This window comes from Cynocephalus volans, chromosome 16 (assembly GCF_027409185.1).
Source record: "Cynocephalus volans isolate mCynVol1 chromosome 16, mCynVol1.pri, whole genome shotgun sequence".
NCBI lineage: Eukaryota > Metazoa > Chordata > Mammalia > Dermoptera > Cynocephalidae > Cynocephalus > Cynocephalus volans.
The window spans coordinates 56,714,493-56,727,768 of NC_084475.1; the positions used below are offsets into that span (position 1 = coordinate 56,714,493).

Below are 13,276 nucleotides of genomic sequence, written 5' to 3' on the forward strand. Positions count from 1 at the left end.
GCTGACAAAGTTCTAAGTAGTTGACATAGGTCTAGATTTCCAGTTTCAAATAGTTTATATATTTTTAGAGTTCCAGTCGGGAGGGTCCCTTGAATTCTTCATTCCTTGAACTTTTATTTTCCCTCCTAGGACTTAACCCTTTAGATAAACAACTCTTCTGTTTCACAAATTCCTCCCTTCCACACTGCAGAAGCCAGTGGATCAGAAGGAAATTTGACTGGGGCTGGTATGGAGGATGATTTGGGCATCTTTTACCTAACCCCAGAGACTGCTTGTGTCCCACAGAAGACCTATACATTATACCAATCCTGAGCCTACCCATGACAACTAAGGCAAGGTACCCCCTGACTCTACCATTACATTTAGATTTAAGTAAGAAGTAGCATGTCTGAGTCTTATTCCAACCTCTCTTTGTAAATTTTTCTATTAATTAAAACTTTGATAAATGAGAAGAAATAAAATGATCCTGTCATGGTTTTATATCCAGAAACTGGACGCTTTCTTCAAGCATTTTTAGTGTCTACAACACTGATGATATTATTGCAATAAAACCTGCACCAAGGCTCTAGTCTACTTAATAACCTGATTTTGATTCTGAAGTTACACTGGTGCTCATATAGCAAGTTACATTGGGCACAACCACATTTTTCAGTGATTATGAAAATAGGAAAATTTTGAATAAATGTTTTAGAAATAAAGTTCTAATTTCCTGTAATTAAACCTTGATTTCAGAAAGGAGTTCTGTAAGGCTACGACATGCTTCATTATTATAAAAATGTTTCACTCAGCTGAGATTATAAATTAATAAGATAACTTCCCATTAGAGAATCTAGTTACGATGGATTTCTGCAAATATTAATGATTTAAGGGCTCCAATTGCCTTAAAATTCTTTCCGAGAATATAGCCTTTCAAGGGCTCTGTTTTCAGTATTACTTTTCTGTGTTCATCAGCATAGTTCATGGGGACACTAGTGAGGAAGCAGTATTTTTCTCCCATATGTCAACCATCATTCCTATATACTCTTTACTCCAAATGTCCTTGAGAAATGCTAGTCAGTACAATAAACACAGATAAAGAGATGATGTTACTTCACATTTCTCATGACTCTGTAAGACTGGGGAAACCCAATCATTAGCTTTGGCATGATACAATGCCAACATTCATGCTGGAAAAAGAGATGTGTTTCATGAGTAGTGATGGGTAGACCTCCGAAGTGCAGGTAGCCCCCTGAATTCTTACTTCAACTATGGCTTTACAGATAGCCTCCATCTGCAAGATTCTTCCATCTAAAGCCTACTTTTCTCACCACAGAAAATTCTGCTTTTCATCTACAGCCTCTAATCTTGGGTTTCACAATTAAAGGACTCCAAAGGGACAAACCAATCCTTCACAATTCAACCTTGGTTTAATGAATCTTTGGGCTGGCTTCATTCAGACTGAAATAGTAGGAGCTCCTACAGTATATATTTCAGAATGGACTCATTTGAGGTAATGGGACAAAAAAATCCAAGGCCTGAGATTCAAAGTGGGGTGAGGAGGGTAAGCAAATCTTACACTTTATTTATTTTGAAAGGTATTGAGATACAAAAATTTTATCTCATTTTGTAAAAAATATTCATTTATCAATCTTCCTGGAACTATTAATCTAAGTTCCATTTTTGCTAGATAGAATCACAAAGATGTACCCAGTCAGTCATGACATTTTGTTTTCTATAGAGCAGTATTCACAAATCCTGCAAATAAATAGGTGAGAAATGCCAGCTGGGCACCTGTAGGGTGAGTTACATTTAGAGCTTCCTGGAACACACATAATTGTGAGGTCTGCCCTTCCTACAGTCCTTGGTTTGCCATTTCCCTCGTCTTTGAACTAAAACACAGTTTCTTCCAGGCCTTGAGCGTTGAGGGGGCCCTCTCCTCCCGTTGGCGAAGGCGACAGGTTCACCACCGATCCACTCCCAGTGGCCAGCTCGCACTTGGTCATTCAAACCTAATGTGAACCAAAAGAACGTGCCAAGCAATTTTATTACATTTATACTTAGATATCATATCCAGTCTCTCATTCAATGCTCAGTTATCACATGCAAACATGGGACCAGGCTCTAAAACAAGGAAGAGGAACTGAGAATATTGTAGGACACAATTAAGAGTATAAATCCAAATTCTAGCTTTGCCTCTTGCTAGTTGGCCATATTTGGGCAAGTTACCTAACCTCTCTGAGGTTTTAGTTTCTTCATCTAAGGAATGGGCATAAACATAGTACATCTAGGGCTGTTTTGAGGATTAAATAAGATAATGTAAAGTTCTTGGCATATAAGCATTAGTAAGTGGCAGCTATTATTACTATTCATATCATTCTACATACAGAACTCCTACCTCAGGGAAATATATTCTCTCCTCTATTCTTCTCCCTCATTATTTAAATGTCTTGGTTTTCATATTTGAAAGTAGCTTACTATGTATTATTTTCAGTCTGGAGCTTAAGATGTTTCAATCTGCTGCAATTCCAGTAAAAAACAGCTTTTCTCTATTTGCCTCTCCACTCTCACTGGCAATTTTTGCAAATTACATTTTAATGTTGTAGAGCTTCTGCAATATTTTCTTAAAGAAGTAATCCTCTCCTCACTGTCTCTTATAATAGAAATAAAAAAAGAATAAAATGGGAAAGGAACCCCTGCCAAAGCATGATCTGACATCTCCCAACTCAAATTTGACCATGAAAAATAATCCTAGTTTCATAGATTATTAACTTCTCCCAGCTGATTCTCAGTCAATATTTTTGGGTGGAATCAAATGAAATACATTTGGGTTGAGAATATCCTACCTTCTTGTAGATTGTTCCTTGAATTATTGATCAGATCATATTATGCCTAAATACTTTGTAAGGACAGAGCCTTAAAATCAGCCATTGTGAATGTAGAGAAAACTTATTCTCAAGCTTGAACTTGTAATACTCTCAGATCATTTCAGAATTTAGAGATCCTCTGAATATTACACAAGTTTTGAGAAGCCAAGACCAGGTTTACTATAGTTCCCCTAAGTACAATGCCTCGAAGGAGAAGTAGTGAGGATACTGACTTTGATGTGCTTTGAGAATTCCATTTTTAACATTGCTTGAAAAGATTTGTTATTATTTTTAAAATTATAGAAAATATTAAAACCTCAGAAATCAAGGAATAAAATCAAGATCACTTATAATTCTCAACTGGAGGTTACTTGAGTCTATTTCTTTTACATATATATTTATATTTATGAATATAAATTTCTTTTTATTTTAAATTATTTATTCTTCATATGGCTGTGGATTCTGTTTTTTTTACTTAGCACCTTGCCACAAATGTAATACATTATATATTTTATACCCAATATAATGTGCATCCAACATATATTTGTTGAATTAATAAACATGAGGCATTTTGTCATGTCTTTAATATTTAATGCCTTACAAACATTAAATATTAAATATTCCTTCATATGGCTATACTGTAATTTATTTAACCATTCCTATTTAAAGATATTTCTAATTTTTCATTTTTAGAAATACCATTGTGTTGAATTCTCTCAGCTATCAATCTGACCACATCCCCAGTTATTTATTTCGGATAGATGTCTAAAGATGAAAGTATTGTGTCAAAGGTTTAAGATGGCTTTTAAAAGACACATGGCTAGACCAACTATCTAACCATCCTGTTATCGTATCCACAATCATTTGGTCCATGGAAGGGAGCAGCAGGGGTGGCCCATTCTCTTCATGCTGCTGCCTCCTTTCCCCATGCAGCACAGATACTTGCCTATCCAAAAGGGCTTTCTTCCACTGAGATCCCAGAGCCACTGCATGTGCTGCCTGGAGAATACAGTCACCAGACTGCCCAGGTGCCTACACACAAATAAATGAGAGCATCAGCCACAAGGAGTTAACATTTCTGCTGATATGAAATGCATAACAGAAATAAAAATACGTTTAACAAACAATAAAAGGGGGGTATTTAGTGTAGAAAGAACTTTCCAAAATTTTAATATTCTATTTTTACTTTAATGAGTATCAGCAGGGTGGGGGTAGGCGACAGCAAGGGAAGTGATCTTCTATTACCACATCTGGGCTTTAAGGCACAGTTCAGCAGGGTTTGAACATCTTTTTGGAAAGTCAGCAACTGCCTACTAATAAAGATTAATTACTCGACGCCAAAATATTACTCCTCTCATAAGAAGTTTATTTCTAACTGGTTTAAATTTGGCAATTATCCAGTTAATTTGACCAATAAGGTAACTATTCAGATAAAATTACTTGAGGTCTAAATTTTGAAGTTGGTGTGTTTAGTCAAATAAACCAATAAGTATGACCCTTTTATTGTACACAGTGAGATAAGCATAGCCTCACTGTCATTTCTTTACATACTGTGTAGAAGTTAATGCACCTGTTCTTACAAACATATATAGAAACGTTCGCACAAAGTAGAATTCTATATGAATTATTTTTGCAGCTAGCTGAATTATTCTTATAAGCAATATTTGATTCCCCAGAAGTGCTTACTGAAAGTTATTTTAAAATGCTTTAAAGTAGGGCTGGCTCAGTTGGTTACAGCATGGTGCTGATAACACCAAGGTCCAGGGTTAGATCCTTGCACCAGCAAGCTGCCAAAATAAATAAGTTAAAAAATATACTTTAATTGAAAAGCCAATAGATTCTTATTTTCTCCTTTCTTCTTCTTTAAAAAAAGAGAAGGTTTTGCCAAAAATCAGTTGCATTTATATACTCAAATAATGAACTAACAGAAAGAGAAATAAAGAAAGTAAGCCCATTTACAATTGTCATGGAAAAAAATAAAATATCTAGGGATCAATTTAACCAAGGAGGTAGAAGACCTCTACAATGAGAACTACAAACCACTTCTGAAAGAAATTAAAGAAGACACAAAAAGATGGAAAGACATTCCATACTCTTGAATTGGAAGAAATAACATTGTGAAAATGTCTATACTACCTAAAGCAATCTACAGATTCAATGCAACCCCCATCAAAATACCAATGACATTCTTCACAGAAATGGAAAAAACAATCTTACCTTTCATATGGAACAACAAAAGACCCTGAATAGCCAAAGCAATCCTGAGCAAAAAAAATAAAGCCAGAGGCATAACTCTACCTGACTTCAAATTATACTTCGAAGCTATTGTAACCAAAACAGCATGGTACTGGTATAAAAATAGACATTCAGACCAGTGGAGTAGAATTGAGAACCCAGAAATCTCTCTTCAGGCTTACAGCCATCTGATATTGGACAAAGGCAACAAAAATCTACATTAGGGCAAAGACTACCTCTTCAACAAGAGGTGCTAGCAAAACTCGATATCCATATGCAGAAGAATGAAACTAGATGTGCATCTCTCATCATACGCTAAAATCAACTCAAAATGGATTAAAGACTTAAGTATAAGACCTGAAACTGTAAAATTACTAGGGGAAAATATAAGTGAAACACTTCAGCAACTAGGTCTGGGCACAGGCTTTATGAACATGAGCCCCAAAGCACAAGCAGCAAAAGAAAATATAAACAAATGGGACTATATCAAACTAAAAAGCTTCTGCACAGCAAAGGAAACAATCAACAGAGTAAAATGACAACTTATAGAGTGGGAGAAAATTTTTGTTAACTGTGCATCCGACAAGGGATTAATATCCAGAATATACATAGAATTCAAGCAATTATACAGTAAAAAAACCCAAATCACCCAATTTAAAAATGGGCAAAGGAGCTGAATAGACATTTTTCAAAAGAAGACATACAAATGGCCAACAGGTACATGAAAAAATGCTCAACATCACTAGTCATCAGGGAAATGCAAATTAAAACTACATTGAGATACCAAACTCACTGCAGTTTGATTGGCTATAGTCAAAAAGACGGTGATAACAAATGCTGGTGAGGGTATGGAGAGAAGGGAACACTCCTGCACTCTTGGTGGGACTGTAAGTTAGTACAACTGCTATGGAAAACAGTATGGAAGTTTCTCAAAAAACTACAGATAGATCTTCCATATGATCCAACAATCCCACTTCTCGGTATATACCCAGAGGAATGGAAATCATCATGTCAAAGGGAAACCTGCACTCCCATGTTCATTGCAGCTCTGTTTTCAGTAGCCAAGACATGAAACCAACCTAAATGTTCATCAATGGATGATTGGATAAGGAAACTGTGGTATATATACACAGTTTCCTTATCCATACTACTCTGGAATACTACTCTACCATAAAAAAGAATGAAATACTCCCATTTGCAACAACATGGATGAGCCTGGAGAAACTTATGTTGAGTGAAATAAGCAAAGTACACAGGGATAAATACCACATGTACTCACTCATATGTGAGAGCTAAGAGAGAAAGAAGGAAGGAAAGAAAGACCACAGTAGTGCATTCATCTCGTAGAGGGAGAGAGCATTCCTTGGGCTACGAAATGGAGGGAAAAGGGAAGGTGGAGGCAGAGGGAGGTGGGGATAATTGGGTGGGGGACACGGGGTACAAAAGCAATTTCTGGTAATGGGTATGCAGCCAGTTTGAATCTGGCCCTCATATCATGTCATGAGGGGTAACAATCAGCTTTGTATCTCATGAATATTCATAAATAAATAAATAAATAAATAAATAAGAGAAGGTTTTAAACAAGAAATAAATACACAATGTATACATCTATCATACATCACATTGTACCTCATACATATATAAGGGTACAAAACTATGCTATCTACCCTAAGTGAATCATTGTGCAGTATATGCATGTATTGAAACAAAACACTGTACCTCACAAATAAGTACAAGTAAATATTAAAATAAAATATTTTTAAGAATAAACTTTAAAAAATAAAAACAAAATTTTAAAGAAATAATTTTTTAAAATTTTTAATCAAAGAAGAAAAAAAATAAAATCACCATGATCTTCTTGCCTGGTTAATAGCCATTGATATGAAAAAAGAAAGTAGGAAACAAAATTATCAATACTTGTATAAGGTTCAACAATGGTTGAATTTAGTTTTATTCATTTTGCCTATGTCTTTCCAAAATTCAGATCCATTTCTCTGCTTTTCCAGATCATGTATGACGAACGTAACTTGTCTGTTTCTTAATGATTTTCCCCACTAATACCAGTACTTTGCTGCTCTATAATGCAATCGTGACTTCTAGGTCTCCTGAGATAGGTAAGGCTCTTTGCACCTCCACTGAATGGCCTCAGGCTGCTGGATATGGGTTTTGTGACTCGGTTTTGACCTCATTATTTACTATCAGCTCCTGTCTGACAGTTACAGCAGGTATGAGGGGCATCTTCTCTCCTCTCTCCCCCCCACCCCATCTAATATAAAGTCATTTTAACATGCTGTGGGCTTAGAACACAGAAGATCAAAGTTGTGTTAAATGTAGGCCAAGGGAGGGTTTGAGTGGCTGTCAGTCAATATGGCATATTGGACAGAGCACAGGAGATCAGGGTTCCACTTCCTGCTCTGCCCTTTAATTTCCTTACTGAATTCCCTAATTCACTTTCTAAAGTAATTCCCTCACTGAGGTTCCCTAACTTCACAGCCTCAACTTCATCATTAGGAAATACGAGTTGTATTCAAGGATATTTAACAACTCCTCTAGCTTAATGATTCTTAAAACTATCGTTAAAACAGACTTCATAAAATCCATTTTAGTTGCTCGAGTACAATTTTGGTTTTCTTTTTGACTCTCCAAAAAGCAAGAAGTTCCCCCAAAAAAACGAGACAGGAAAATAGGTGTGTTTTAGATAGCTAAAGTGTTAGAGCATAGTTATTCACAAAAGATGTATTTAGGTATTTATATATTGATAATTTTATAAAAATATCATGTTTTTCTTTCACTGTCATATATATAAATATGGTAGATATTATTTGTACAAATATACGTATACATGGGTATAAAAATAAAATACATAGGCACACAAACAAATAAGAATTTTTTGATAGTTCTGAAAATTGAAGGCATTTGAAATATAGAATTAAAAACAAAACCCTTAGTTTTTCTGGTTGTAGAAATAAACATCTCTTCTTTGAAAGTTTTTGGTTAAGTGTAGGTTTATTTCAGGGTAACTCTAAGGATAGGACAGCAGGGGTTCTAGACACACCTGTGGGAAAACAAAATGGTTTCATAGATAATGATCTATAATAATAGAATTACCCAATGTACAATGACTGCCTTAGGAAATGAGTAGATGAGATTACAATATGTAAATTCAAAAATGCCTAATTTAAGAGTCTGGCTCCTTTGAGTTAGAAAAATAATAAAACGCCAATGCAGAGGAAAGAAGATTGGAGATATGGAAAGAAGATTGACTTGAGTTGGCAATCTGATTAGGGACGAGGGATAAAGTAAAATTCGCTGTTTTTACTGAAACATGGGTGTTATAAATGACCCTCTATAAAGGGTGAAGGACCTTCAGGTACATATACCAGTGAGGGAGTCCAAGGAAACATAGTCCAGAATTGAATAATGGTCCCTACCAAACCAAAAACCGTACTACAAGCTTACTAATTCTAGTTTTAGAATTTAAAACCATCTTCTAAAACACCTAAAGAGAAGGCAAATCTCCAGGTTATACAATATTAAACTGTGAATTTTACATCACAGAAGGAATTGACAATTCCAAGAAGAACGCCCATTTTCAAGCTGATTGGGTTGGAGAAGAAAGAGGAGAAAATGAAACAGAAAAGTAATGAATGAAGGCAGGGAGGCCCAAAGGATGAATGAAAATATGCTCAGTGGGCAGTCAAGGACTTGAGATTCAGAGAAAAGTCATACTGAGGAGGTGGCCTAGCCACCTAAACATGTTCTGCCCAGAATGACTGATCCAAAGGAATATGGTAATCTTTTATTTTTCTTTTAATTTGCTTTTAAAATGCCTGTAACTAGTACAACAGTAAGCATTCTTCTTGTTCTTCTGAAATAAAATGTATATTGAGGTATCATGCAAATGCAATCAGATAAAACATTCATATCTATTCTTTCAATTAAAATTTTTAAATTAGAAGCTTTTTATCGTATTTTTAAATCTCGCACCATACATATTTTTTTTTTAACCTCACTTGCACACTCTGAAATACCATGATATCCCATAGATGTTTTAATTTCTGGACCAATATGGTAAATAGATAATACATAATTTAAAAGAGTTTACATTACTGACAATTAGTTGCTTTCTAGAATATGGTGGAAAAGCTCTAGTTGTCCCTAAAAATGTTTTCTTGTTCTAAGAGCTTTCTCAGTTTTACATCTAAAAAGAAGTTACAGTTTTACAGCTTAAAACAATTCCCTAAAACCAGTTTATCAAAATAACTTTGAAATAATTTGAGCAAAATAGTTCTGAACCTGCTTATAATATCAAGTTTGATCTGTTAGCTATGATCAGTAACCCACTTGAATTAACAGGGGAGGTGGAAAATTTTCAGGTATTACAATAGATTTTATAATGGTTTATTCCAGAATAAAATGTCTTTCTACTCATAGTATTTCTAAATACCATCTATGTTCTTATATGTACAATCAACAAATATTGCTTGCAACTCATATTATCTCATTTAGGCCTAGAGAATTTCTTAATTGGACCTACAGTAAGACACCAACTTGATGAAAACTAAATTCTGTAATTTAAATTCAGCAATTTTTGCACTCTTAATAGAGCTCTGTGGGAAGGAGATATGGGAAGGAATTGGGACAGTATGACAACCTTACTGATATAAAATGTAGCATTTAGGACTTGCCATGTAGGACAGTTGGATCTGGAGAGTTATGGTATCTATTTCCCTGAAGCCTAGTGATGAATAAGGAATAATTTAGTTATTGGGTTGCAGGGAATATTAAGTCCTATCTCTTTCATTAACTTGCTTGTATGACCATAAGCAAGTGATTTTGCTTCCTTGAATCTTTTTTTTTTAAAATAAATCTGTAAACTGTAGATAATAATAGAAGTGATGGGAGGATCAAATAAATTAATACATGTGAAGGAATTTTGTAAACTATAAAGCATAATATAAAAGTAAGGTGTTATTAGCAAGGAAGCATATAGAACTAGGTTAGACTATTGTAAAAGGGTCATGCATGGGTGAAGGTGCTTAAAACCAGGTTGCAGATGAAATCTTAGGTCAAGTCCATGAGGAAGTAGCTAGGCTTTTAAATTAATTTGAGCCTTAAGCTTATTACTGGGATAATTGAATTGCACAATATTAATAGATATGTGAAGAATCTCTCTGTAACTAGTCTTGCTACTCACTATGTTTTAAAACCCAGCTGCAATGAGATGGACCAATAAAATAACATGTTGAGAGACTGATGTAGGGTTGCCAACATAAGGGCATCAACAATATTACCAAAAGTTGCCATTATTTCATAAAAAAAAATAATTTTTTTCACCAAAAAGTTAGAAGACTATAATCTCAGAATAAAAAACAGTCCTAAGAAAAGACGCTTGGGACCTTACACTAACATTTACAACTGGATGGCAAGATACCTCTCACTGCATGTACTTATGTTTTTCATAACATTAAGTACCAAAGAAAGCTTCATTATAGACCAGTATAGTTACTCTCACTGTCCTTTGAGAACCACTGAAAGATGCACAAGATGCCTTCATTTTCATCAGTAGAGAAGCCATAATATTCTCTTCTGTAGCATATTGCAATGTTCTTCCAGCTAGTTCAGTTACCTTTTGATTCTACATCAAAATTCTTTCCTCAGGCATAAAAAAGACCAGTACCACTACTCCTACCTGAGCTTTCAGACAAACCTGAAACAGAAGTAGCACATCTGTGAAAGTAGGATTTTTGTCAAATAATGTCTTATTTGTTCTTTAACATCTAGCACTGTGGAGATACAAGGATACTTCAAAAAGTTCGTGGAAAGATGGTTATCTTTTGATTCTATTTTTCTACAAACATTTTGAAATACCCTTGTATATGTACTTAAACAATGATTATTTTTAAGATTTTTTATACTTTAACTTATTTGATACCACCAACTTATCAACAAAAAACCTGCAGGCCACTGGGTAGGCTCTATGGTAACTCTACCCGTAGTTAGGACATAAACAGACCAGTGAAGAAAAAGGTGACTGAGCTACCCCATTAGTGGGTACATACCCAAAGGAAATTAATACATCAAAAAGACACCTGCACTCCCATGTTCATCGCAATGCTATTCACAATAGCCAAGAGATGGAATCAACCTAAAATTCCCATCAATGGATGAATGGACAAAAAAACTGTGGTATACACACACAATGGAATACTATTCAGCTATGAAAATAAATGACATCCTATTGTTTGCAGCAAAATGGATGGGAACCATCATGTTAAGTGAAGTCAGTCAGGCACAGAAAGACAAATAGTGCATGATCTCACTCAAATGTGGACTTAAAAAAAAAAAGGTGGTTCTCATAGGAATAAAGAGTAAAATAATGGCTACCAGAGACTGAAAGGGGAAGTGGTGGACTAATGTGTACAAAACCATGCTATCAATCCTGAGTGAATCATTGTGCAGCATATGCATGTGTTGAAATAACACACTGTAACCCACAAAAATATACAAGTAAATGTTTAAAAAAAAAAAGAAAAAGAAAGAAAAAGGTAGTTGATTTGAACAGTTTTTAAACACACTTAAAAAATTAGCTGTTTAAAAATCTGGGTATAATTTACATATAATAAAATGTGTAAAATATTCCATTTGACCAGTTTTACCAATTTTATATACATTCACATAACAACCACGCAGAATAAGACGTAGAACCTTTCTATCACTTGAGAACATCACCTCGTGCTTTTTCTAGACATCCCGCAATCCCTGCCAGAGATACCATTTTTGGTTTCTAACACCACAGATTTTTCTCTTTATGTAAATGGGATTATACAGTACGGATTCTTTTATGTAGGGCTGTTTTCTCTCTATATTCTCTTTTTGATTCATCCACAATTTATCCACAGTGTTGGCAGTTTCAGTAATTTATTCCATTTCATTGCTTATTAAGCAATTTATCAAAAAAAAAAAAGGAAAAAAGTATTCTCTTTTCGATGGAGGAAATATCAAGTAGTTCTTCAAACCAATAACAAAAAAGCAAATGACCCAAATTAATATTATTATTATGAATAAAGTTATTATAAAATTATTTTGTGTATCTTTTATTAGCATATATTTTTATTTCTTTTGGTTAAATACCTACGAGTAGACGTGCCAGGTTATAGGGTAGATGTACATAACCTTATAAGAAATTGCCAACAGTTCTATGAAGTGTTTGTGCCATTTTCCACTTCTGCCAACAACACATGAGAATTCTGTTTGCTCTACAACCTCGTCAACCTTTGGTATTGTCATCTTTATGTCTCTGGGTGTGAAGTTGCATTTCACTGTCGTTTTAGTTTTCATTTGCCTGATATCTAACAGTGCTGAGCACCTTTTTATTTACTTATTGACCAATTGTGCATCTCCTCCTGTGAAGCCTCCAAGCCATTTGCTATCTGGGGGGTTGCCTTTTTGTTATTGATTTTAAGAGGTTTTTGTGCATTTTCTGGATTCAAGACCTTTATCAGATACACGATTTGAGAATAGCTTTTCCTAAATGTGGTTTGCTCTTTCATTTTCTTAATGGTGTCTTTAGATGAGCATAACTTTTAAAATTTGATGAAGTACAAGATCTGATCAATATTAACCAGGGACCTCTCAAAGTCTCAGTTTCCAGCCACGGGGCATATCACTTTAATTGCACTGCTTGGATAATATCCAGGTTGGCAAATAAAGGAGGGTCAGGAATAGTTACATATGCATTTTTAAAGTCCTTCTGAACTAGATAAATTTTGTTGCTATTATCTGACCACAAGTCATCCTTCATTAAATGTTCTCTTTCCCAATGAGTTTTGTCCAATTTGTCTAGCTTTATAATCATCATTGCCTCTTTCATTGCCAGAGGCCTAATGCTATAAGGCCTTTCATTACTATATATTTTCAAACCACTGGGCAGGAAGTCCTATCACATAAAATATATGTGTGTGTGTGTGTGTGTGTGTGTGTGTGTGTGTGTGTGTGTGTGTGTGTGTGTGTGTGTGTGTGTGTGTGTGTGTCTCATAACCTGCAATGCTGCTGACTCAGAAAAGCTCCTCCTGACATTCTCCAAAAGACTGATAGAAAGACGACAGGAAGGAAGGAAAGAAGGAAGGAAGGAAGGAAGGAAGGAAGGAAGGAAGGAAGGAAGGAAGGAAGGAAGGAAGGGAGGGAGGGAGGGAGGG

General features: G+C 35.0%; 1 protein-coding gene across 2 annotated transcripts in view; it reads right to left on the reverse strand.

Annotated features, from left to right (window-relative positions):
* Positions 1–1,756: 1,756 nt before the first annotated feature.
* LOC134364743 (FRAS1-related extracellular matrix protein 1-like) overlaps positions 1,757–13,276 on the reverse strand; it is a 39,052-nt gene continuing 27,532 nt past the window's right edge. The window contains exons 12-13 of one of the 2 annotated variants that reach the window (XM_063080881.1): positions 3,790–3,875; positions 1,757–1,988 (exon numbers count right to left, since the gene is read on the reverse strand). In XM_063080881.1, the coding sequence (XP_062936951.1) occupies positions 1,789–1,988; positions 3,790–3,875 (286 nt within the window). In that variant the 3' untranslated portion in view covers positions 1,757–1,788. The remainder of the gene's footprint in view (positions 1,989–3,789; positions 3,876–13,276) is intronic. The other variant, XM_063080882.1, reaches the window with a different exon arrangement.